Consider the following 27,963-nt stretch of genomic DNA (forward strand, 5'->3'; position numbering starts at 1 on the left):
GATTTCAAGACAAAAAAGGCTTCTCATAGTGCAAGTAGTCACACACACACAATTTTCTGAATACTGAATCTCAGTACTAACAGCACTTTTTAAACTGCTGATCTCTGTTGTTTTCCTTCCCTCTGGAAGCTAAAGCCCATGTGAATATGACAGTTGTTTTGACAGACCCCCTTCCAGTTTGTTCAGCACCTCAGTGGTGTTCGAGCACAGTTCACCTTCTGGTTTCCAATGAGTGGCTTATAGAAGCACTTCCCAAGCAGTTCAGTAACTTTCTGTGCTACTATGTAAAGTAGTTGAAAACTGTGTGGAAATTCTTTTATTCTCTGTAAGTTAGCTGGTGACATCTGAAAAATGTTCTTTATATTGGACTTATTTACATTTTCCTGCAACCCCTACCTCCACCCCCACCCTCCATCTGTGATGTTTGAGCTCTTACTGCTGTAATAATCTTTGAACATAGGTTGAGCTTATTTTTCTGTCAGTTTATTCCTACTTAACCAATTCTGGTATGTTGGGGATGGTTTTTGTGGGTTTTTTTTCGGTTGAAGTATTTTACCTGACAAAAAAAAAAAGTAATAAAAATGAAGTCAGGTTGTAGTAGGATGTTATGCCTGCTTGCTTTGCTAGTTTAAATATTGAGCCAAAATCCCAAAATTTAGCATGGTAATGTTCTGTGTAGCTGGTGTTCTCAAATGTAAATAATGAAAAATAAAATTCCATAGCCAATATTTTTCATTCCTGAAAATCCTTTTGGAATGGGGGATTTCAGCTACTCAAGCCATTTTGTCTTTCACTGTAGTTGGTGCCAAAGAGAAGATTTTTCAGAAGTGTGTGTCTTCTGTTCTGCATTCTTTTCTAATCCATGAAATGCACTTGTACATTTTTACTTTGATTTGTCTTTTACGTAGTTACTTTTGATGTAACAGTTGTAGATGATGACTGTTAGAATTATTTAATAAATGCAAACTCCAGTAGGTTACATTTTAATGAACTGATGCTGACTTCTAATGCTATGGAAACTGTTTTTTTTTGGGCTGTTTAACTGTGAGTTAATGGTTAGCTATTTGCCAGCTCAGATGACATACAATTTCTTAAATAAGATGTTTAAAGTTTGGTTTGGTTTGTTTCTAGACATTGAGTGTGAATCCCAGTCTCAGCCCTAAAACTGTTTATTAAGTAAAGATTAATTTGAATTCTTGATAGCTAAACCAAGTAGAATTGCAGACCCATTTAGGTTTTGGGTGAGGCATGTGCTTGAAATTCTGGTTATAGCTGGATAATATAATATGCTTTCAGTAGCTTCTTAGTAATTTTGCTGTCAGCAAATGTATGTGCTGTTACTAGCTGGCTGCTGCTCTTTTCTAGGATGCAGGATTTAGTTGAAGTTTGTTTCTCTGTGCACATCTCCTTGCTCTGGTGGGGAGCTGCTCTTCTTTGCACTACAGAAGCTGGCACCAATGGGAAGAGCTTGCAGTAACAGTAAACCTTTCAGGGGACCTAAAAGTAATCTTTTCTATTTACCAGAAGAGTGCCTGAGTGTATATTGCAAGGGGTTTGATATGTTTGAAAAAAATGTTAGATCAAACTGTTTTCTTGTTTATCTCCTTTCAAGATATTTTTTTCCTTCTGCAGTGTGAAGTATTTTTTTCCTTTTCCTATAGGGATATGTGTTCCTATTCCTTTACACTCCTCCTTATTCCTTTATAACTTGTAGCTTACTGAAGTGCTGTTCCCCACAGTTCTGCTCACTTCAGGACTTTTTGCTTCATTGGAAAAATACTAGATGCTAATCTCTCTTTCTCACTCTCATGGATAGTTTACATGGGTACACTCAAGAAAGTCTGCATGTAGTGTTGAACTAGATTAGCTAAACTGGATTAAATTTATCCTGTGTCTCTTCTGAGTGGTCTGAAAAGTACCTATTGGCTGTTCTGGAAGGGGTCTGTGCCCAGTCCAGCTGTAGCAGTGCGAGGCAGCGGTGGGGGCGATGCAGCACTGGGGGCGATGCTGGGTGCTCAGTGCTGAGAGGGTGCTTCTCCACTGTGTCTGACCCAGCCCATGGTCCCAGTGCTGCCTTTGAGGTGCTAAAAGTAGACTGGAGTGCTACAGCAGAAGAGCTCATCCACTCCAGCTATCTGCTGCTTGGGTGATTATTTCCAGCAAGACAGCATGGGCTGTTAGAAGCAGCAACATTTTAAACTATACAGCTGTTCTTCTCAGTGCACATGATGTGGAACCCTGTTTTAGTATTTTTGTAGTTTTAATGTTGTTGAAAACCTTAAACTAGTGCAGAGGGTATGACTACGTGAACAAGTTACAGCAAGGTAGTCTAGGGTGTGGATTTACTCTGCATTAGGTGCTCTGTAGTATCTGCTCACCTGCATGTTTTTATTCTGCAGAAAGTGCATAGTCCTTTGATATTTACTCCTTAATAGGGTGAGATAAAATTGTCCTATTTACTATCATTAAAACTGGATAGCTATTTCATTAATTTCCAAGTGCTTTACATTGTTTCTGAGAGTGATTTTATTAAAATGCAAGTGACTATAATGTCAGTGGAGTAATAATGGCAGTATGGTACTGGGTTTTTCTGACTGGTACTCATATGCTGAATTTGTGGAGCAATGCAGCCTTTTGGGTACAGTTCTCCTACAGTGCGTGTCTAGTTTAGGCTTCAGTGTGCAAGAAGCACTTCAGTCTTAGAAAAAATTTTGCTCAGAATTGAAGGTGTAAGTGTCTCTTTTCATCTTATTAATGTTAGATTTCAAGTTGTTAAATGTATTGAGAGCTTTGGGATTTTTAATAGTAGGAACACTGCAGCCAATAAATCTTTATCAAACTTATTATTGCCTCCAATAAAGCTTCCACAAACTTTAATCCTGGTCCTAAGTTTGTAACTATTCTCAAAATTGATGTTGCAACTTATAGAGGAGAATTTCAGCTGATGAGCATAGACTATACAAAACATGGGACAGAGTAACAGGAAGTATAAAGTGCTCTGATGCTGTGTTCTGAAAGCCAGGGATTTTCTCAAAGTTATTTTGTTACAGAGTAAACTTTTCAAAAGTCATAATCTGGCTTTGAGTAACAGAATTTGAGTGTCTAGCCTGTTTATGCAGTTTGAAAAAAGAAAATAAGAATTTCTACAGGGACTTTGTTTGCACTTTAAGCACTTGATTTTTGTGAGAATATCTAAAGATTTATTGGCAACATCAACATTGAGGTAAATCCTAAGACTTGAGCACTGAAAACATAGATATTTTATCTAGTAAGCTGAGGCAAATTTGTTGTAGCAAGTACAGTTGTGTCTTACTTTAAAAGTGGGGTATGTGTTCGGAGTTGTTTAATTAAAAAAAATTAAAATTAAAAAAATTAGGGCAGCTTGACCTGCCACTCTTTAACATGCTCGTGTTTTTGACATGAATCACAATGTTTCTCAGGAATCTCACAACCATTGCAGGTCTATGCAGGTTGTTTTTCATTTTTTAAAAGGGCATAATTATTGAATAGAAAAATATTATAATTAGTTCTGAACTACTTCAGATTTTGTTTTCGGCACGTAGAACATTCTTCACAACTATTCTTCTGTTTTTTTCTTTTCTTGACACAAATCTTTCATTTGCTTCCAACTTCCTTCTCTGCCCACGTTCCATATCTGTTGATCTGCCTTTTGCCACTTCTTTAACATTACTCATATAACCTTGACTCAGCTTTGACTTTCCTGAAATACTCTTCTATCTCATCTTCACAATCTTAATTATTGCTCCTCCCTTTGGCCTCTGTAACTTTGAGTTCTGTGGCTGCTACAGGTAGAATGCTGTATTTCATAATTTGACCCCCATGAAGGAACAGCTCTCACATTCCAGGTGGAGTGACTCTTCTTTGTTTTAGGTTCTCATTAAAAGTACCATGCTTATACAAAAACTTTACTCACTCATTAAAACTTAGTCTCTAGATTCTGAATTCAGTAAAACTTCTTACTGTGGTGGTTCTGCCTCAGAAAAGATGTTGAGACTGACTTTTCTAAGGCTTTTGTTTCCCAAAACAGCTTTCTGTGTTTTCCCACTCCAAATTATATGTACTAAATCTTCTATCCCCATCTCTTCTAGCTTTTAGCTTCCATTCGTAGCTTTATGTGTGGAAATAGTCATGTATGTTTAAACTGCTACAATCTCGAGTTCTGATATGTCTTAGTTTTTATGCAATTCTTCTAAAACATTTGGAGATCATTGGGAAAATAGTTTATAAAATAAAAGGGTGTTTATCCATTCTGGGTTTGGCAGACTTTTTTTTTGAACAGCAAATAACTTTTTTGAGTCCATACTCAAAAAAAAAAAAAAAATTAAAAATCAAGCTTTCTAGAAGTGTTTATGTGATTTTATATTATCAGAAGTATATGTATCACTGACTACAGGGTTTTTGGAGGCAGTTATAATCAACTAGCTTGCATGAAAGTTGAGACTTTTCAACCACAAACTTCAGTCTAAAATCAGCTTTGACTGACAATTGATTGAAAAAACTTTTAGTAGTTGGTGCTGTAAACTTGTCTGCAGGCATTCCAAGTCAATAATTAATCAGCCATTCCACGTGGTATTAGATACAGCACTGCAGCTTCAGTGTGTGTTAGAGGCGTCTTCATGCTCGCTACAAAACTATTGTAAAACTGCTGCAAATACTCCAGAGACATTAGCAAGGCTTTATTTAAGTGTTAATGTGTTAAGTTAAATTTTTCTGAGGTGACCTAATGATTTCTTTGTTTTGTGCTATATGTGTCATGTGGAAAGAGCCTAATTTTCAAAAGTAGTTAACAGACTCTCACATCTTGTCTTAAGCTGGCTCATCTAAAATATTTAAGCACCATGCATTAATATCCTGCCAAGAAATGCTTTTTGGTTTGCATTAATGAGGACAAGTAATACTAATACCTGATGCATTTTTTCATGAAAGCATCTCTTAACATAATTGTCTTCTGATGCATTTTTGTTAGGTAGTAAAATAAAAAAATGAAGATTCTGGCAGTCTACTACAGACACAAAATTTTAAGAATCTGAAATGCCGTATTGTAGCATTTATATGTTACACTATATAAATATATTTATTGTACTTTTTTTCCCCCCAGAAAAGCTCTTGTACACTTCTGAAGAAAGGGAATAAAGAAACAACTTGCTACTTGTATAACTTATTCCAGCCTAGTTGCCATCACTGCTTCCTCAAATATGTTTTTTTCTTCTATTTACATTCATAAATCAAGATGTTTTTAGGACAGAATATTAGCATTTTGCTTTAGATACTGTGCAGCTTTTAATAAAACTGTAGTCATTTCCATCAACATTTCAAGTCACTGTATCAAGTATGTTCACTACAAACACTCTTCTTTATCTACCTAGGTTATTTTAAATTTAAGGGCTGAAAAGCTTCCATATGTATTATGGAAGCCTAAATGGAATACTCATGCATCTGACAGAGTGTCATCACCTCAATCTTGCATTGACTTCGTAAACACTGTAAGATATTGGGTCAGGTGGATAAACTCAATAATCTGGAGAGATTTCATCACTGATCTGCTGCACCTCAGTTTTCATTTCAGCTATCAGTGTAGTCTCTAACCCAAGGAACCTCTTGCTCTGAGACTTGTAGTTCAGAGTATAAGCATGTTTTTTTTGAAGGAGATGTTATTGTGTGAGATGGGGAATATGAACTCAAAGCCCTTCAGCTGCTCTACTTGCCTGTGAGCACACTTTTTTACCAGTGGTATCGTGTGGTAAATATAAGATACGTTTATGCCTCCATGAAAAGGAGTAGGTTGCTTAGTGCTTACTGCAAGATACCACATGATAAGAGCGTGCCCATGGCAGTTACCTGCTTGTTGGTGGAGCTGCTTGACAGCTCCTGCTTTTATTTAGCCTGAGCTGTTCATCCAGCTGCATGAATATCTAAGGCTACTCCATATGTGTTACTCTGCATGTGAAAATGCCCATTACAAATACTAAGAACGTAACATAACTGTTTATTGTATTGTATTGTATTTATGTGTTTAATGGATGTATTTATGAACAATTTTTAAGTGGGATCTCACTCATTTATGCTGTGGAGAAGTATGCCATTGAAAACCTACTGCTTTTGGTTATTCAAGCAAATATATGAGGGGTCCTGGCAACTTCCCACTAGCACAGAAGTGCAGTGTGAGCTCTTTGTGGTCAGAGTTTTTATGTTCAAAAACAGGTTGTCTAAACTCTTGAGAAGTTTTTGACCTCAAACACGATCTCATTGCTAGTAAGAGATTCACAGACTGAAAGGAGGGAGCAGTGTTACCAGCTCTGAAGTGATGGTGATGTGGAGTTAGGAACCTTCCTTGCGTGTGTCCACCATATTTCGTCTCAGCATCTGCAGAATCTTTTTTTTGAAATTTTGGAGGTGCTGGTTAGAAATGTATGGCTGCAAGTATTCTGTGGAAAGACTCTTCTGAGTAAGTGATGTTTTTCTGCGTGAAAACCTGGAAACTGGATTAACAGGCAAAAATTACTCGTGCCCAAGGTGGCAGGATACATAACTACTTAAAGCCTTTGCTTCTAGCTTGTCTTAGGCTGTGACTGTTTAGCTGATACTAAAACACAAATTACAAATGTCATTCTTTAAAGTGAAACTGTGTGATTTTCAATAATAGTTTTTAAAATAGAAATGTTTATCAAGCTGTGTAAATAATATGGTATCTGGGAAAACAATATATTTTTCTTTACCAAGGCAAGAACACATAGCAATCTTGGACTATACCTGCAGTAGCAAAGTAACTGGGATAAGTGCTCAAGAGTCTTAAAAAATAATTTGTGGTCTCCATAATTTTTTAATTGGCATATTAAATCTTGACTTTAAATAGTTTTCCTTTTCTTCAACCAATTTCAGGTTTTCAGTCTCTGTATTCAGAGCCTTTTCCCCCCTTTGTTCTTGTACATCTTTCACAGCCTTCACCAGCTATGCCTGTGGCTGGAGAAGCCTTCCTTGGTCTCTGTCCCTTACTTCTCCCAGTTTCAATGTTTTATGTGTCAGTCTTTGCTTGAAAGAACCTCTCTGGTTACGGTTCTCAGAGTTCTGCCCCTCCTTACACAACATGCGCTGCTCTCTGTTCGCTCCTGTGTTTTCTTGCTGTGCCGGCCTTTCCCAGCCTCAAGCTTTCCAAAGCAGGAGCTGTTTTTCAGTACTTTAGATGTTGTGCCCTTTGTGCAAGAAAGGCTGCATAAACAAACAGTAAAATACTTGAATTGGGTTCTTGTGTAGGCAGTGTTCACTCATGTTTGGAATAGCAGTATTCCAGATCTATGCCTTTCAGTTGTTTACAGTAATTTTGGGAAGTACATTCTGTATTGAAAGGGTTCGTGCTTGTTCCTGCCTGGCCTGTTAGAAAATTATTTTAATCAGTGGAAAACCTTCTTAAACACAGATGACCTTTAATTTATGTAAATAATTGTTGTGATGAGATGCTTTTAAATTGTTTTGAGATCCTGATAGTTCTGTATTAGTGCTGATTTAAGTTCTTCACATCTAGACCATCTAGACCTTTATTGTTACACTAGATTTATAATGATTGAAGCTTTGGTACAAAAGGAACACCATAAAAATTTGAATCCCAGCTGAACATTAAGCTCCTTTCCCTAGCATTTCCTGATAAAATGAGAAAAAAAGGGAATGAAGTATGATTCTAAATTTTAGAGTGCATTTGTATTGAGAAACATTACCAAGACATCATGAATGTAAACACATGCAGATGTGCTACTTAGTATCTCTTAATCTCGTCTCTGTGTGGGAGTAATGGCAGGTAATGAATCCATCTCAGACTTCAGAAAACAAGGAGAAATACTATAACTTATGAATCTATCTGCAAACATAGCCTTTGTTACCTCTTTCTGACTTTTTCTTCTACAAGAAAGGAGCCTAAAAAGATTTCAAACAATCATCCTATCTTGTTGGTTTTTTACTAACTTAGTAATGTTGAAGTCTAATACTGAATACTGCTATAGCAGTGTATCCAGAGATATTTTCCTGTGTCACCTGTGAGGTTGACTGCCTGATAAATCTCATCAGTGCTGTTTCATCCAAGGGAACTGTTGCAGCCCCATCCATGACAGAGCACCTTGAGCACACAAGCAGGTTCTTAGCTCAGGGCTGAGCACTGCAGCTACCCTGGGACCCTGCTCTAAGGAGTACAGTAATGGAGATGTGGGCTGCAGAGGCAGGACAACTCTTGAGACAGAGTGGGGATTCTGCTCTCCTGTAATCTGGTTATTGTTGTGAAACAAGTGCTCTTCTGAAGAACAGTGGAAATGAGTATCTGTGACCTTGTTTTAGCACGCCATCGGCTGGCTGCATTACTGGTTACTTAAAAGACTTCATAGCTGCTTGTTCATGTGGAGACACTTCTGGAAAACCTCCAAGAGAAAACTAGGAGCACAAGGCTTCTCTAACTTAATCTTACAAGACTGGGTCTGAAGTAACTTTTCCTGAAGAAGCTGGCCATTGATGCTTGTCTTCTTAAAAATCAGAGTCTTCATGAGCCTGATGATCTCCCAGAAGTCAGGAAGCTGAGAACTGACCGAGAGATAAAGAGAGATTTAATCTGAGTCCTGAGGTGAACAGGCTGATGGTGATAAACTAGCAAAAGTTTCTGTTAGGGTGGGTTTCAAAGGTTATGTTTTATTTAGCTTTGTTTGTAATGCATTTGTCAGCTGAACAGTGGTACTATCTGCTTGCTTTGGAGTCTGCATTTGCTTTTATTCCACTGCAAGACACCTGGGATTGTGCTGCCTCAAGTGAGGCATGAGTTAATTGCCTAAACATGGCAACTGGATGGTGAGTTTGAGACTCAAGGTCTAGAGGACTGTTAAGTCCCAATCAGTATTGCTGTAGGCCCAAGGCTTGTATTAGGGTGATAAAATTCCTTCTTCAAACCTGAAAACTGATCTGCTGGACAAATCATGAAGAAAAAGGGTCACATAACCTAGCCCTGCAAATAGTAGAATGTGGGAGCTTGCTTTAAGAAGATGCTCCAAGAAAGACTACGTATAAGGATTTGGCTTACATTATAAATCACTGATTTAGATTGTTTCCACACAAAGAAGAAAGTTGATGCTATAGTATAACAGGCATTTGAATTGCTTATGTAGGTAAGGGTTAGTTTTAGTCTTTAGACTCACCATCAAGAAAGGAGGGGAGAAGAGATGGGATTTCACTTTTTTATTCTTGAGATAATGAGCATAGAAAAACAGCATATGTGAAAATGGATTTTAAAAAGTAGCTTGATGTAGCTACAAAATTTCATATGTAATAAACTGACAAGAGCTATTAAAAATAAATTAAATATTATTAGACATAAACCTTTGATGGTTAAAATCCTGTAAAATGTTTTTATTGCTTTTCTGAATCTTGCCAAGTTTATACTCCAATAACAAAAAAAAAAATGTATTTCATAGTTTTGAGTCCCTTCAGCTATATTCCCATGTCCATATGCAGACAAAAGGGGACTTGTTAAGACCCACTCAGCATGGAAGTAACCACTTTAGGTAATCATGCTACCCTATTCTTTTCCTCCTTTGAAATTTCCATTAAAAGGCTTTTAATATTTCAACCTAATTCAGTCAATCTAAGCTATCCAAGCAGAAGCTTGTTTGTAATGAAAATGGGTTACATTTATATCTGTTCATTTGGTACTATATTATTTCTTGCAGTCAGAATAGCTTTGTTAATTATTTGACTCTACCAGACTCTTGGGGGAATGGAGGTATTGGAGTTTTACTGCCAAAAATACTTTGTGAAAGGCAATTCAGAAAATGTTTTATGATGGTGTCACCAGTCTCACGTTCAGTCATATATTGTTTGATTGGGCTTCATGCTCCTGTCTTAATAACCCTACTAAATTAAGAGGAGAATATAAAACAAATGCTAGATTTTGGCCGTGGTGGAATTTAGTGCTGCAGCTGAAAGAATTAGCAGTTTTGGTATCTGATTTTCATGCTGCTGTAACAGAAACAAAGTAATGCAAGGAACAGGTGAGAATTGCATCATGTCATTTCCCGCTTTTCTTATATTCTAGTCCTAAGTTTAGTACAGGCATAGGCTTTCTTATGTCAGTGTTCTGTCAGACTTACTGTCTCCTGGCTTTTGCCTTTAAAAAGGTGAAGAAAATAGTAGTGTTGGTAATGTTTCACGTGTGCACATATCTTATCAGTATATTTGCCTTTGGGTGAAGAATGTGTGATGAGAACTTGATAGCAAAGATGCAAAGACTTGGCTTGACCACAGTATCTTGAGGCATTTAGGATGTATTTTAAAGGCCCAGCAGAGGAAGAATTTGACTGTGCTTTTATAGAATAAAATTTATCCCCTCTGTTTTTTGTTTTTTTGGGGTTTTTTTTTGTAATACATTAAAAGCAGAAGATTCTTCCAAAGTATTCCTGTGGTGAGTCTTTCTTCTGTTCTCAGGCATGGTGGGCCTGCACATCTCACTGTTCAGAAAAGGGTTAGCAGAGGTTGGACAATCTGTCTTGTTCTGTGCTGTGCTTGGGGCTCCCAAAGAGCCCAGGCCAGATCTAAAAACAAGGCCCTAGATGGTTGCTGGGTATCTTCATAGGAATTTTACTGGAGTGTGTACTGCAATGTGTTGAAAATCCCAGGGACAATGTGAATTCAGCATATTATTTGAACATTTGCTTTATGACCTTTTATTTTTTCTTGAAAATTTATGATCATATTTGTCTCTTTGTTTCTGACTTCCCCCTTCTTTGTCCTTCTCAAGGTTGCATGTAACATTTTAAGTTCAAGCATGCTATTGCAGCACTAGTAACAGCAGAATGCTTTGGATAATGTTGCATGGCAACATAAAATTTAATTTGTGTCAAATGTTTTGGCATTCTTCTAATGTGACTTTTTTCATCCTTTCTTTTTCACTTAAATTGCATTGCCATTGACTGGGGTGAAACTTGGTATACTGGTACATTGTGAAGATTGTTTTAATCAAAGCAGTGCCCAGCAACCAAAATTGTCAGGAGTTTCCTTTTTTTGTCTTGCATTAGTTTAACACCCTGTCAACCATAGGAAACCTGAAATGATGTGTGAAAGGAAGACTGTTTCATTTCTGAACTTTTATGCAGCCCAAAATTATATTCTCTTCTTGTGATTACTCTTATTTCATGTTCCCCTTGTGTGTAAAGTCAATTTTCCAATGACATAAGTGCAAATATATTATGCATTGGTTAACCAGGGAGTAGAGTTGGTGAATAGTCTTTTCCTGTTTCAACAATGATCAAAGCACGTTGAGTTTATAAATCAAATATTTTTTCTAGAAATTGCCTAAGAAACCATTGTTCCAGATGGATTTTGAAGCAGAGTATTCTTATAAGGAGCATGGACGCTTTGGCCATTTCTGGGGAAGGCCTAGATAGATGTGAGCAGAATGAGTTTAAAGAATTAATGTCACTTGAGGTATATGCTTAATTACATCTCAAGAGAACATCTGACCTATGAAAAATCAAGTCAAACAGAGACACAAATATTCTACCTGACCACTGATTTAATTGTGTGCTTTTATATGAGAGTAACTGAAGAAGTAGCAACTTAATTAGAATGTACATCTGTGTGTGATGTGTGTGTTTTGGTTAAAATGAAGGCAGAGTGGAAAAGTCTGTCTTTCCCTTAGATGCAATACTTTAGTAGGGAGTGTGTTCCTGAGACTGGACTTCCAGGTTGATGCTGATATCTCACATATGTTTTTCTGCTGCTGAACGTGTGGCTCTGGAGCTGTTCAGCCAAGGGTGCAATAGGGTTGGTTACAGCAGGATGGCAGAAATGGCTCTCTGAGCCTCAGCTGTCCTACCACACAGCTCAGCAGCATGAGTGGTTTGGGGGAACTTGAGCTGCAAGGGCTGTAGAAATGGTGAAGCCTTCTTAAGGGGAATGCAGAAGGAGGAGGGGGAACAGATCCATGTTTTAACAAGAGATATTTTGATTAGGTGGTAGGAAACAATTTTTTTGTCAGACAGTGCCAGGCGTTGCCCACCAAAAGGGTTTGGTAACCTCCAGTGTTGGAGACTTGCAGCTCCCCTGGTCTTGATACTGAGCAATCTGATGCAGCTTTAAATTTGGATTTGTTTTGAGCTGCAAAATGTCCAGATGACCTCTAGAGGTCCTATCCAGCTCAAAGCATTCTATGATTTTGGCTGATCCTCCAGATGAGTGTCCAGATTCTTGGGCTGTTGAAATCAATCTGTAATGAAGCCTGTGTAGTGACATCTTTGCTTTTGTTGAAGGCTAGATCACCTTAAGCTTAATTCATGGACTTTAAAAAAAAAAAAAAAAAGCAGATGTATGGTTGCATTTTGGCCAAAATTTGGTTTTTTTCTGCTTTCCTTTACCTTTGCTTTTTGTGCCAAGTTTTATAAGAGTATATAAACATGAAAAGATTTCTTTGATAACTAGCTTCTATATGAAAACAGCACATTTCCCCTTTCAACACATAATGAGTACAAGCAAGGAATGTGTTTAACCAAAATCTTTACCTAAGGCATTCCAAAAAATGTTTCAGGTCTCTTCCATACATTTTGTTCCTACTCCTAGTTAGTAATATGTTTTGCCATCAATCTCAGGTAAATTCTGCAAATTTAGTTGCTATAGAATTCATGGTAGCTGGAGTTAAATGACTATTTTGACCACATCTGTTCAGCTGCTATGAAATGCAAAAGTCACTACCATAGTCTGACAGCATGGTTTGTGTCTGAATATGTGGTTTCATATCTCAGAATCCTGCAAGAGCATTTTTTCCTTATCAGTTCTGAATACATTTCATTTTAAAATTATTTTAGAAGGACCAAGAGTGGAGATAAAAAGTTACCATGCATTTTTAAATGTTTCTGTTGTCACTAATACTTGTCTAATGACAATAAAATGAATTTTGGGAACTTTTAAAGATACAGTCTGGTGACACTTAGCTGTAAAATTTTGTGTACCATTTTGTGATGGTTGGTCCTGGGTTGGATGCCTGGTGCCCACCAAAGCCCCCTCAACTGGACAGGGGAGAAAAAATAGGAAAAAAAAGGCTGATGGGGTGAGTGAAGTACAGGGAAAGATCACTCACCAGTTGCCATCACAGGCAAGCCAGACTTAAGGAAATTAGGTGAATTCCTTCCGAATCGAAATCAGAGCTGGATAATGAGAAGTAAAATAAATCCTAAAACCACAACCCCCACTCTCCTGCTTGGGATTAGCTTTGTTCCCATTTCTCCACCTCCTCCCCACACTCAGTGGCACAGGAACATAGGGAACGGGGTTAGCAGCAAGTCAATCCCATGTTGGTTCTGCCACTGCTTCCTCCTCAGGGAAGGAATCCTTCCCCTGCTCCGCCGCCGTGTCCCTCCCACGGGAGACACTCTTCCATTAACTTCTCAGAGGAGTCTTTCCCACTGATTTCAGTTCTTCACAGGCTGCTCCAGCATGGGTCCCCCATGGGATCACAAGTCCTGGCTCACAATTGTCTTTGGGCATCCACCTGCTCCAGCATGGACTTCTCCACAGGCTACCAATGGATCTCTTCTCCATTGTGGTTCACCATGGGCCTCAGGGGAACATCCTGCATCACCATGGTCTGCACCACAGGCTGCAGGAGAATTTTAGCTCCAGAGACTGGATTACCGCCTGCTCCTCCTTCTTCACTAATCTTGGTGTCTGCAGAGTTTCTCTTACATATTCGCTCTCCCTCTCTAGTCTGACCTCAGTTACTTCTGTGCAATAATTTTTTTTTTCCTTTTAAAATCTGTTATCCCAGAGGCACAAGCACTCTGCTTCATGGGATAAAAGCATTCTGTGGTACTCTTTGTTTCCTGTGTTCTTTTTATTTACTTAATGTGTTTGCCTCTTTTTTTTCCCTTCTTTTCAGATTTAAATAGGTTTTGAGTTCAGTTGTATGATCTACAATTTCAAAGCATTTTGTATGCCTTGAGATTTTGCTAACTCCTTAGATCATGTGCTGTTGTAATCAGCTTTATATTTGGCCTTTTGGTAATTTGATAATATCTGTATTATTACATTATTGAATCAAATGAAATTATGATTATCTTGATGTAAAGATATTATTTTGTTAAAGTAATTTGTTAAAGATATTACTTTGCAAGGTCAATCATTTCAACAGAATAGATAAATTTTGGAAGAAAATGGTACAGACTACAAATCTAGGCCAAAAATGTAATGAAATATGGTTAGGTTTTTGTAACATTTAGGATAACAATTGATAAAAACCAAGCTGAAAGTGATATTATGTAATCAGAGTAGTGACTCTCATATGAGTTTGCAGTGTGTAAGGCTAAAGAGAAGCAGATGTGAAGATGCTTTACTCTATATGGTATACTTCTGTCTAGTGCTTCAGTGTCAGAAGAATGTTGACCAAAAAGTTTTCTAAAAAAAGAGAAGTGGGGATAACAATTTTCCTATATGCATTTCAATATATGAAAATATTTTAAATGGAAGTGGTAATGATTTGGAGGTTTGCAGTGCATATTTTAAGAACCTTTAATTTTTAAAATTAAATTTAATTATCTCAATTGTTAGCAGCAGTGTTAGTACCTGTGAGCCAATTTATTGATCTGAGCACAAAGTCTGGGTTTGAACAGTGTTGGTTTAAGGCAGGGAAGTGCCTACATTTCCTTACAGATGAGAAGAACAAAAGCTTTGTTTGCAAATTTCAGTGAACAATCAGCATCTCACTCTTACTCTTGAACTGAGAGGCTCAGTGGTCTTTGGAGTAGTGCCTGCAGAGTGGAACACTGCCATCTCACTCAGGACCTTTGTCATTTGGGGAGCAGCATGCTGAAAGCTGAGACAAAAATGCTATTGCTCTCCTCTTGCTTGTGAAATGAAAGTGTCTCTATGTATCAACACTGGGCTGTTTACAATTGTTTTTTTAAATAATGGAGACTTGAGAAGACCTCATCACAAGGCAGTGTCAGTAACTGTGGGGAGAGCCTTTATCTGTAAAGCTTGCAATCTCTTTTACAATAGAAGCCTCCTAATTTGAGGTTATTCTTTTTCCAGTGGCACATTCCAAAAGGGAAACACATTTGTTTGGATATAAACAATAAAGAATTGTGTATGGAAAGTGGTATATCCCTATGGACATTTTCTCATAGGACTGTAATTCCTCACCAAATCTCTCATGAATTGTGTCACTCCTGTACTTAAGGAGATCATAACAACCATTAAAGCTGAAGTATTGCCATCTATTGTTAGGTTGTTGTTCCTGTTTTGAACTGTTATACTCTTTTAATACCGTATAGAGTTCTTTTCTTTCAACCTTTCTTCTGTTTTACTGTCTTAATATTAAAATTAGAAGTGTATCTTCACATGAATGTCTGTATGAGTCCCAGTTGTGACACTTCTAGTATTTGTGAAAACACACTTGTTAATCCAACACTTTAATTTCTCTCCCATCAAGATTTTTAAAATTTCATTCCCTCTCCCCCACCAATGTAGAAAAGTAGATCCTATTATCAATGCTTATTGAACCAATTGTAAAGACTCGTAAAGAATCATTGTCATCTTCATCCCTTTTTGCAAATATTTTAGATTTTTGCTTCAGTTGTTTGTTGCTGTTGAGCTTGCTCCTTTTGTAAATGTTTTTTTAGACAGTCAAACCTCAACTGAATTTCTCAGCAGGGATTTGCCTGTTCATTTTTATAGCTTATATTAAATGTGAGACTCCTAATTCTTACTGTTTCTGTTGTTCCTATAGCAACTAGATAGGGGGAGATGCAGCAGAATCACTTCACTTCCCAGCTGGTGTTTGTGTTCTCAGCAAGGAGGGAGAATATGAGGAAAATAGAGGATTAATTAGGATGTAACTGGTTGAAAGTATACTCCTTGTTGGATTGTCTCACCCAGCTACTACTCTAGAGGAGTTAGTTAATGATTTTAAGTGGGGCTTCTCAAACTTTCTTGATTAAAATTTCGTCCTCCTGTATCGAGGCACAATTTGCTCTAAGTATGTGCCAGCTTTTGGTCTTTTAGCTGCTGCTTGGTTCTTGATGGTTCCTCACAGCTAAAACACTGTTTTCTTCATCAAATGGCTGACAGTAGGACTTGTGTCAGGAACTAGAGTGGTGCTTATGACTTATATATAGCCTGAACATAAATGAAGTGGGGGGCTTTTTTGTTCCTGCTTTTAATCTGATTTTTGCAGCTGTCCACTAGCGATAGTATACTAGGCTGTAGTTTTATTGTCGACTAACTGATGATCTTGGAGTAAAATGTTTTGATATTTAAATGCTACCTTTTCAGAGATTACTAAGAACTAAGGTAGAGCAAACATGTTCTACCTTCTCCAAGAAGCAGAGGTTGTTTGATTTCTCCTTCAGTAGTCCTTTCTCTTACCTCATGATGGAAACCTTCCTAGCATAGTTTCCTGAGGATCTCAAATTACTTCCTCTGAAGTAAACCAAAATCTTTCCTTCATACCCTGAGTACCTGAAATTCTGCTGCTCTGCCTTGGTGCCTCTTTTTTAGCCAAGCACTACTGCTCTATGAGGGTTGTGTTTCTGTCACCATGGTATGTGCAATGTGAAGACTCTGGGAAGAATTTTACAATATTCAAGCCATTGTTGTATAAAACAACCACAAAATATTTGACCTATATTTTAAGCTCCTCTGAAGCTGTTTATTTTTATTAAATAAAAAATTCATGGGCACAGGAACTGGATATTATACATTGCATCTCAAGAAGATGGTTCCCATCTGGTTTAGCATTTGTACATTGAAAAGTCTTTCCTAGCCAGAACAGCTCTGATTAGCAAGAGGAACTTAGAAAGTGCTGATTAGTAGATAATCAAGTGCTTAATTTGCTCATGTGGGAAATAAGAGGTTGAGATGTAGGCTTCTTGTTACTTAAGAAACTGGTTGGAACCAAGACTTCTCACCTCTCAGGAAGGTGCCACGATGCAAGGTGCTACTGACACAGTGGGGATCCTGCAGGCATTGGTTGCCATCCATGAAATCCCTGCTGTCTTCATACTGGGGGTGGTGTCTCAGGAGAAGTGCTTGCTCTTTTGCTCAATTAAAGTTTTTAATTGTTTCCGATTTTATTCCTTCCCTGTTTCCCCTGCCCCTGACTCTCTAAGAAGGGTTCACAAGAGCTAATGAACGTGACATCTGCTAAGTTCATAAATCAGTTTGTTTCTCTGCTGGCTGCCTAAGCAGGGTTCCGATCCTCAGTGGATTTACGTATTAGAACAGATTTAAGTTTTGATCCGAAGAACATCTCTTCCAAACATTCTGGCTTTAAAAATCTATAAATGGACAAGTCTCTTGCTTCCATAGACTCTGACCTAGCATATCTCCTGTATCCATGGGACCACTAAGACTTCTAGGGCTTTGGGGAATCTTTCTGAGGCTGAGGATTCTGGGGCTATTCAATCTCTAGAAGAAAAGGCTCACGTGGGATCTTAATAATGTGCACAGATGAATAAAGAAAACTGAGCCGGACTCCTTGCAGTGCTATCCAGTAGAGCAGGAGGCAGTAGATGTAAATATACTGTAATGATATTTTTTACTGTGAGAATGGTCAAACACTGGAAGCTTCAGAGAGAGGCTGTGAAGTCTCCATCTGTGGAGAAGTTTAAAACCCAACATGGGTCAGACCTGAGCAATCTGCTGTAATTTGTAACCCTGCTTTAGGCTTGTTATCTCCAGGGGTCCTTTCCGACCTGAAAGATTCTGTGAATATTGTGGATTAGGTCAGCAGATAAAAGATTTGGGAGCTTTTCTTCTGTGAATAAATTGCTATTTGGAGAACAATATATTGCCAGAAATAAAATACTTTTGTGAGTTCTGAAAGTCCTTTCTGCCTAGATTTTAATTTTTATCTTACAAAATCTTCTGAAGTTAGAATGTTTATTTCTTACAACCTAATTATTTTATTAGAAACAACCTCACCTATAAATCAGTGCAGTAACAGCATTTTTATCAACTTGCTTCACTTGACAAGTAAATGCATTTTTATAGTGCTTAAAATCCAATCCTGAATGTAAAGGTCTGTTGTAGTATTTTTGATTCATAGAATCATTAAGATCGGAAAATCCCTCTAAGATCGAGTCCAACATTAACCTCACACCACCATGTGTAGAACTAAACCACGCCTGCAAGCACAAATCCTTTTGCACTTTTTGAACACTTCCAGGGACGGTGATTGTACCAGTTTCTTGGGCAGCCTGTTCCAATGCCTGCAGCTGCAGCTTCCCAGCCACTTTTCCCCAGCCTGCAGCACTGCATGGGATTGTTGTGACCCAAAGACAGGTCCCAGCACATTTGGTTTTGCCTCATCAATCCAGCAAACTCATCATACTCAACTCTGAATCCAAGCTGCTAGGCAAAAATTTAGGAAGAAGTTCATCAAGAAGACTGGAGTTTTGTTCCCTTGGTTAGGACAATTGGATCCATATGATTTCTAACAGAGGTAAAATGTGGTGTGAACTTGCATGCATTTCTTGCTGCCTGGTTACAGAATATGCAGAAAGTGATTTTTCTGTTCTCTGGAATATTCATTTCAGGGTAATACATAAATGTACAACCAGAGTTCAACAGATGCCTTGAGGTGTTGATTTTATTGTCATTAAATATTAGCGAAGAGCAAGCATCATCTTTCTCTTTCCTAGATTTTTGGGTGAGTGTTTGCTCTAGGTCAATTGAAATCACTTGTGTTTTCCAGGAGGGGATTGCACATTGCCTCTTAAATGGTTCCAGTATATGTGGGGGAATTAAAAGTCAGTGATGGTGTTGAGAATTACCGATTAAGAAAGGAAGAATAAAAGAGGCATCTGCAAAGAGAGGCAGTGGTTGGAGCCAGGGGAGAGACAAAGTTAGCACTGGGTATGGGATGGGAAGAACAGCTTCCTGGGGGAAGGAGAAAGAATAGGTGAAGTAGAGTGCTTTATCTGTTTGTTTATTCCCTTTTTGAAAAAAGCTAAATGTGTGTAATTTTGAGTCAAATTAGTAACCCTAGTTTGAGTGTCTCATTTCAGGTAAATAGCAAGGAACTGAGAATTTAAGTGAGATTCTGACATTGGTTTTCTGGACATCTTTTTCAGACTCTTGAACAAATCCTGCTTGAGCAGACCCCTCTGCAGGCATTAAGGATTTAAATGTAATTATTGTTTGGATGAACATTCAAAAAATTCTGCTTTGAAGCTTTGTTATGCATCTCTTCATTCAAATCACTTGATGTTTTCAATCTTGTTTACTTTTTACAGCTGTTAACACAATAGGACAAAAGCTTCCAAGGAATGACTATTGATGTTTGAGGGAACCTAGATCCTTATTGCAGAACAATTGCTGTGATGTCATGTGCAGATTTTATGTGGTGTTCACAAACAGTTGGTTGCAAACAAATAGATTGCAAAAAAATGCCTGTAAAGGTTTTGTTCTACTTGTAAAGCTGCTGTCTGCACTGTCAAAAGCTTTTGGGATGTAGCTGTTTGTGAATACTCCTGTTTCAAGAGAATTCTCATAGCATTAAATCAACTTTGTGGGAAAAAAAAGTGCTTTTGCCCATGTGATTTTTATCATTCATACACTAAAAACAAACACAGCTCTTAAAATGTAGTTATAGGATGAAAACAAAAGTGGCTCTCAACTATGCATTTGTATACCAAGATTTGGCATCACTCTAAATAAGTTACACCAGCAAAAGTGGTTCTTGCCAGATTATTGATATGTAGCATAAAAGTTAAGCTAATATAAAACTTTCCTCTAGAAGAAAATCTCTCCAGTGAATAGAATTATTCTTGTAACAAGAGAAATGCACATTTACTTAGAGATGGCATTTCTTACTGTGAAATGTCAAAGTATATTTCTGTTTTCTAATTGTAAAATTGGTAACTAGAGATAAAAACTAAATGTCAGCAAGATAAAGGTATGGTAATTTTAGACTTCTAAGGGTGTTTCTGGAGATGTTTTCATTATAAAATAAATGTATGTAATTATATTCTTTTCCAAAATAATCATCAAAGGTTGATCAGCTAAAAATTCTGCTTTTGTTTTCCAGAAACCAGCAAACATTCTGGTAATGGGTGAAGGTCCTGAAAGAGGAAGAGTCAAAATAGGTAAACATTTTGAGAAAATTTAATTGTGCAGCTAAGAGATTACTGTAATAAAAAAAAGGCATCTTCTGTGTAAGATAGAAACAGATCTTCAGTGTTCTTTGAGTGTTTGTATCTACAACCTCTAGTTCAATTTTAAATCTCATTCACTGACTTTACAGACTTAAGAAGTTCCAAATATATTATTAGGCTTTTCTGAACTTGCCAAGGGTATTAGATGAGACATAAAAACATCTATATGAAACAAAAGAGTTATAAGCACAGAGAACAGTGGTGATGACCAGGGTTCTTTTGACTTCTGCTATGATTAGTTAGCATAAGTTAGCATTGTTACTTATCAACTCTTTGGTTTCTTATTTTTATTTTTATGTAAACAACATTACTGCATATGTTTGTAGAGATCCAGAGGTTTGCTATGCAAAAGTTATTTGGTGAGTGTGATGGTCTTTATCCAAAATCTAATTCCCTTCTCAGCTTAAGTGATGTGGGTATTAACATGTGGCAATATTGAAGTTTGTGTGAAAGAAAAGTTTCAGATTTGAATTGTGTTTAAAATGTGTGGATTTGGCAGATCAGATTTTGTGCTTTCCCATCCAGTATTTCTTACCGTTGCTTACCAGGCTCATTCTAAGGAGAATTTTTGAGTTCCATAGAATGAATGCTTAGTTTTAAAATACACCTCTGTAACAGCACACACTGACTGACTCTGGAGATCATTCCTCCAAATCATGTAGGAGGCATGCCTTGAAAAATAGTGCAAAAACAATCTACACTGCAGTCATTTTAATTTTGCACTTTGGGCAAATATATAGCAGTCACAAGGACTCACAGTTTTGCAAGCTTGTGTAAAAATAAAGGAGAAAAGGTACATTAGAGACCTACTACTGTTGACTTTAGTTAACCAAGTTTCTGTAAAATTTTTAAAAAATGAACAGACATCTGTGTTATTTAAAGTTTTACAATACCATGATCAAAGCATGGCAGATGTTATTCTTCATAGTTTTAAGAATGAACTAAATGGAATTTAGCCTTAGAAAAATTTGGTCCAGTATTGTTGTAAGTAGTTTTTGTTTTGTTAGAAACTTTGATTTGTAATTTTTAATGTTTTTGAGCTGTTGTTGTAATTGCTTTTGACAATACTATTGAATTTTGATTTATTTGTATTAGAATTTAAATAACCTCCTTTTTTCTTCCCATTCCCCAGCTGATATGGGTTTTGCAAGATTGTTTAACTCACCTTTGAAGCCATTGGCAGACTTGGATCCAGTTGTGGTGACGTTCTGGTACAGAGCTCCAGAGCTTTTACTTGGGGCCAGACATTACACAAAGGCCATTGGTGAGTTGTCCTGTAAAAAAGACATTTGCCTGCAAGTACTATAAGGACAGAAGCCTTATAATAGAGAGGATGGTCAGCTGACCTGCTAGTTTTGGGGTTTTGGCACTGAAGTAGTTGCAGATGATCCCATCCATAAAGGATTAATCAATATTAAAACTTTTTTACAACTGTGCTTTTATATTTCAATATAACTTAGACATTTTAAATATCTAATTTGTTTTATTTTTAAAACAAAAATATCCTTTGATTTGGTTTATATGTTTTCTTAATATTGACTTAGAAATCTTGTAATGTTATAAACCTTCAAAAGGGAAAGAGCTGTGGCATTCTTGTAGGGTGTTTCATGTCCAGATGCTTCCATGAAATGTGTGTCTTGATAAGTAGAAGACTGGACTCCTGTGCTGTGAGTGATCTGCAGGTCATTTCTTCCTGATGACTTACAAAGCTCCCTGTTCAGGAAATGCTGGTAGCCAGGTTCTTTTCAGCCCTGGTAACTTCCAGATGCACAATCAGCCTCAGTGCCCAGCTGTTTGGAGAATTAAAGCATTGAGGTGCATGGGAGGCATGGTTGGCTTATATATTGAACTGCAAAGGAAACAGCGACCCTCTGTTAATAGCATTAAATTGTTCCTATGAGTACAGAGGTGGCTTTCTTGGCAGGCATTTTTCTATTGCAGAAGTTTTTGGAGATGCTCTGTGGGCCTTTGTTCAGAGAGTTACAAAATACTGTGTTGTCCTGGCATCTCAGTTTGAGTGTTCTCTTGGGTGAACCAGCACTTTTAAGGCTCACTGTGTGTTTTTTTGTTGTTGTTGTTTTTTTTTTTTATAACTCCTCTACCATATACAGCAAAAGGTTTGGAGAATGAATGAACTGACACCTCACTTTTTGATGTACACTTGCATTTCCCATTTCTTTATTGCTTTTCCACTTCCATTTGGAATCCTTCAGTGCAGGAATTTATTTGGGTACTCTAGGAGAACTCTGCAGCAAAAGCTGAAGTATCAGAAGTGAGGAAAATCTGGTCCATTTCAAAACAAAAAACCTGGTCCAAAGAAAAATAATAACTGCAGACAGATTCAGTCAGGTCAAAAGAGACCCTGAGAGGTTTCTTGTTCATCCTCCTGTCCAAAACAATACCCTCTATGAATTCTGCCTGCTCTGTTGACGGGCTTGTCCAGCAACATCTTGAAAACCTCTAAGAACAAAGATTTCACACCCTCTCTGTTTAACCTGTTCCACTGCAAAATCATCCTCATAGCAAAGAAATTTTTTTTTATTAGTTACAACTTCTTGTTTTGGTTCATGCTGATAATCTCTCGCTCTCCTGTTGTGTGCCATTGTAAGAGCCTAGCTCTATCATCATAGTCACCTCTGTGTAGGTTCTGCTGGGGCTGCTCTTAGATTCCTTTTCAGTCTGAACAAACCCATGTCCCTCATTATCCTCTCCTGGAGCAGGTTCTCCAGTTTCTGACCATGCTGGTTACCTCTGCTTCTTGCCTTTGTTACCCCACTGTTTCGTGGTTGTTACAGCCAAGGCTGCTATTGATTATCATATCCCCAACCAGGTTTTTCCTTCTTCCTCAGCAGCAGATCTGAGGAATGAAACATGCAGTTTACCCCCAAGTCCACTAGAAATCTTATTGGCATCCCTGAAGTGACCATGTTTATGTACTGTTTGCTCTCCATGATGCCCCATGGTCTGTTCACCTCTTCCCACAGCTCCTTTTACTGATGTCCCACTGCCTCAACCAGAGTGTCTCTCCCAGTGTGAGGCCAGTGTCACCCTGCAGACTGACTCCTGTGTGGTAGCACCCTCCCTCTGGAGCTCTGCCTCACCTGAGACAGAGGCATCCCAGGGCATCTGCTCCAGTGGGAGCTGGGGATGGAGCCTTGTAATGGCTCTGTCCCCTGCATGGTTCTGGCACAATCCCATGGTGACAGGAGCAGACCCTTAGGACCTGCTGTGCATTTGCCACTATGCAGACTGGGCTGCTAGCTACTAACTCTGTGTTTCCTGAAAGAAGGAAGGAAAATACCAAGAGAATTGCCTCAAACACCTGCAAATTAGGTGCTTAAATTTCCCTGTGTTCATAGTGGAAAACACTGATGTGAATGGACCAGATTGCTGAGTGTCCTGCGTGTGTGGTACAGGGAAGTTACCTCAGCTGACAGCTACCTGGTTTTGATAGATGGCATATTGTTTGGAGATTTGGGTGAGTGATATGTACCACTATCTCAGGGTATCTCTTTGAAGGATGAATTAGTATAATGCTGTTGTTTGTTTAATTATGTCATAAATAACTTGGTTCTTGCCCTGAGGGATCTCTAGTCTATAGTAAAACACAGGCAAGAAGTTCCTATGAAACTTCAGGGGATGATGGTGCTTTGGAGAGATCTGGTTTTGCTAGTAGTTTATTATTTCTGAGGCTTTTATTTCTGGTATCACACCAGTGAGTCACCCAGGAGGGGTGTGAATGGTTACATAGTACCTGGCATGCAGTGTGAGTGCTGAGGGCACTCAAAACTCTTTGGGCAGCAAAATAAAAAATACAGAAATGAAAACAAGGAGACTTGCAAGTTGAGATTTGTAGGCTGACTGAAGGATTAGAGGAGCATGTGATTGAAGAGAAGAGAAAAGAAAAAAGGCACATGGAGCTGATCTATGTGCAGCTTTAAGGCAAAAAGAAGTGAGTAATAAAATGACAGTGTTTTGCTTCTAGCACTATGTGCACTTAAAAAAAGGCCATTTTCATAACTAAGCATGCTAGTGAGAGTTTAACTCGAATGCTACTGTTTTTGGCAAAAGATGCAACTCTTAAAACTCTTAAATCTATGTGCAAGAAATACAATTCTTATATATCTTAATATTACACAATTCTCAGGAAGTCTAATGTGTTGCTTTTAGTAATAACTCAGAAATTAAGTAAGATTCTCATTTAATTGCTCTGGAGTTGTAAACAATAATTTAGAAGAAAGGTGATTAGATATAGCAAATTATGAGAGGAAAAAAAAAATATTAATTAGCATAGCTACCTGCTTTCCATAGCTATTTTCCCATATATTTTGGATAATACATAACTTCTGTAGATTAGTAAATACAAATAAGATAAGGCTAAAAGCAGAGTTTTCTCTTTCAATTTTGTCTTAGTGAGAAATATTTTTCTTTGAATTTACTAGGAAATCATTGTCATCAATTCTCTTCTGCAAGATGTTCCAAGAGTTGCTACGATTCAGATGTTTGCTTCGTTTTTTACTGGCTTTGTCTTGATTTATTTTAAATCTATTTACTATAATCTTTCTTCCTTATCTTTTTTTCACATATAATTTAATTATTAGCAGTGCATTCAAAATATCCTGGACACTGTCTGCTATAGTGTCCAATTTGGTTTTATTCTTGTAATAATGCCTTTAGGTGTGCTTGTTTGCATGTAAAGAATTCTCATACAAGATCAAAGACTGAAATTAGAATTTGACTTTTGACTTGTTCAGGATTTTTGTCTTTGATTTCTGGACCTGATCTCAGTTACATTTTATGGGTTTAACTTTCAGGAAAATTTGGAGGAAATACATTCTGTTTAGAAAGTGCTATGTATTACATAAAACAGCACATAAGTATATTTTATTATTTTCAGGGTGACTTTTCAGTGATATTTGTCCTTTAGTTGGTCTCTTCCTACTAATTAAACATTCTACTTTTAATTTATTTCCTTTCAGAATAGATAGTTGTTCATCCTATATATAACATAATGTTTTAAAGAGATGTAGAAATCAGAGAAATCAGGTGTTGAAAAACAGAGATAGCTTTTACTTTCTGCATATTAAAAGGATAATAAAAGACCCATGTTAGGGTTTCATGGAAAGTAATATTTCATTTCCTGAATTTTGAGTGTTTGTAATGTAAGCCCTACTTGTTAATAAAAGCAATATTAATATTACAAAGTAAATTTATTTAAATATTAAGATTAAATTTATTAAAATTATTATTAATACATAATATTACGCATGTAATACCTGGTACCATAGTTACAGTTACTTAACTTATCAGATGAATGCAAATTGGGAAAATGGTGTTGTGGAAGCCAAAGTTCATTCTCTATTCCATTACCTCAATATGAATTTGTAGTAAATTCACTATAGCCTGTGAAGGTTTCCTGTATTTTCTGCATCAAAATTCAAAACCAGAATATGTTTTTCTGTGTTCATCAGGTCTTAATACTCTAGCAAAGACATAAAACCTGCAAATAAAAATAACTTAAAAAAGCTTCAGGTGAAACCAAGTAGCTGCAAAAATGTAAATTGCTTGTGATCATGGAAGCATTAATCAATTAATGAATAACCAGAAAGTCCAGCACAACAGAAAATACTTAAAAATACTCAAAATACTTAAAAAACAAGGTTGAAGTAAATGGCAAGGTACAGTGCTCCTTTCATGTATGGGCAAAGACTTCTGCAGTTCAATTTTAAGGAAACTAAAGGAAATGACTGTGGTAAAATGAAGGAAGAGTTAAGCTGACTTTGAGCTTGAAAGGAGACATTAATCAGAGTGGGTTTTTTCAGTCTGGGAACATCAGATTAGAAAAGAATGTTTTAGTAGGTAAAGCAAATAGTAAGAACTCTTTCATCATAGGTTTTTAGGAAAACATGTGGCAGTCTCCAATATGATTCATTCTGGGGCATCTTGTAGCAAATCAAGGTAATAACATAATTATGACTTGTTTTTATCAAGCTGCAGCTTGTATAGTTATCAGTGCTATCAAACAAGCCTCTTATCTTACCTCTCTTTACCACTTGCCTTAATTAAAGCAATAGCATGCTTGATAAATGGCATCAGATGACTTACAGTACTTTAGATGGTTTGGATTTTGTTGACATAAGAATTCTTTAAAGTGATCATTCAGCCACCCATTAAGCAAGGCTAAAACACTGTCCTGAACAAAAAAAAAAAAAAAAAAAGGATGGGCATGTTTGTAGTGAAAAAATAAATTTGGAAACCTGAGAAATCTCCATTTCTTAGGTGCCTTTTTGCACGTGTCTAAATTATAAGTCAGCAGAAATGTCAGTAATGGCCCTGTGGTAACTGCATTTACCAGCCCAAATGAGACTTAGGTGTAGAGAAACTGTAATTCAAAGCCTGGGTAGTGTACTGTCACCTCATTCTGTTTCCAGAGTACCATGCAGTTATGGAAGCTGGAAATGTGTGAAAGGTATAAGGAGATATCAAAATGCCTTTAAAAGCAAATGTCACAGGAAAATATTTGTTGTGTCAGAAGGAATGCATTTATAACGAATGCTGGGATCCATCGGAGTTTCAACAATTCCATTTGACCTCATGCAGGAATAAACGAGAGGGAAATACCTGGGGTGTATCATATAGGATTTAGGATGGAAATATGTGCATATGTGTTCCATATTGCCTATGCAGTGAGTCCCACGCATTCCGGGTGCATCAGATGTCCCTACTGTGCATGCACAGATTGTTGGCATGCTGACCAGCCTGTGAGGCCTCTAGAAATCTTGGACTGATGCCTGAAGCTCTTTTGGTCTCATGTTCTGGGAGGGTTGGAAGGAAAAAAAAAAAAATAAGACCTATCTGGAAAATCTGGTAAACCAGAAATTACAGGTGGGATCAGCCAGAAGACTGAAAACTCTTCAGAAAAAAGGAAAGGGGAGGTTCCCACCTGTTGTCTGTGGAGCCACAGGAGCAGGGGACTGCTTTTAAGCATCCATGGGAAATAATTAAGAAGAACAAATCCATAGTCAGTCAGGATTTGATTGCTGCTTAGGAATCCACATTTTTGTTTGTGGGAGGTTGTTATTTGAGGAAGGGGTTGTGGAAAAACTAGAAAGATAAAGTAAATTAGAGAGGTTTAGAAAAGATTCATTTATGTGCGCTGAAAAGAAAATCTCAGGCTGCACCAAGAAGGAAGCCTTGTTCATGCCCTGGGAAATGTTATACAACATGAGGGGTAATTGGATTCAGATGATATTTTGTGGTAAACTTGTTTTGGCATGTGATAAACTTTCTTAATTTTGATTATCAAAGTTGTTCTTATGCTTTTTCTGCGAGGCAAAATATTTTAATACCAAGGATTAATTGTTGCTCTCTTATCTAGTTATTGCAGGTACTGAATGATTTACTGCTGTTTTTTCTTCTTGCTCTCTAAAATAGCAAGAAATGTCTAAAATACTATACAAGCTTCTTCTTTTATTTAAAAATATAAAGCATTTTCGACTACAATAATCTAAGAAATGTAAAGTTATGTAAAGGGTTATTAGATCACCTAATAGAACATTTTAAAGCTGTATTTTGGGAAGCATGGGATGCTGACAGCAACTCAAGGAATATTGGCTGCAGGGCTGTTGCACGCTTTAATACTTTAACTGTTTTGTGCTTTAATTCCTTCCTTCTTCTAACTGCTCTATTAATCTTACTTCTCAAATATGTTAAGTCTGGAAATTAGCTGGTGGTCATTGTCAACTCTGAAGAGTCTGAGAGGTGTGTAGTA

The 27,963-nt window shown here is 37.3% G+C and overlaps 1 protein-coding gene across 1 annotated transcript in view; it reads left to right on the forward strand.

Moving 5' to 3' along the window:
- Positions 1–27,963, forward strand: part of CDK19 (cyclin dependent kinase 19) — a 118,372-nt gene that overhangs the window by 63,612 nt on the left and 26,797 nt on the right. Inside the window, exons 5-6 of the mRNA XM_018917479.3 lie at positions 20,066–20,123; positions 21,325–21,456. Coding sequence (XP_018773024.3) covers positions 20,066–20,123; positions 21,325–21,456 — 190 coding nt within the window. The remainder of the gene's footprint in view (positions 1–20,065; positions 20,124–21,324; positions 21,457–27,963) is intronic.

This window comes from Serinus canaria, chromosome 3 (genome assembly GCF_022539315.1).
Source record: "Serinus canaria isolate serCan28SL12 chromosome 3, serCan2020, whole genome shotgun sequence".
NCBI classification, from domain to species: Eukaryota; Metazoa; Chordata; class Aves; order Passeriformes; family Fringillidae; genus Serinus; species Serinus canaria.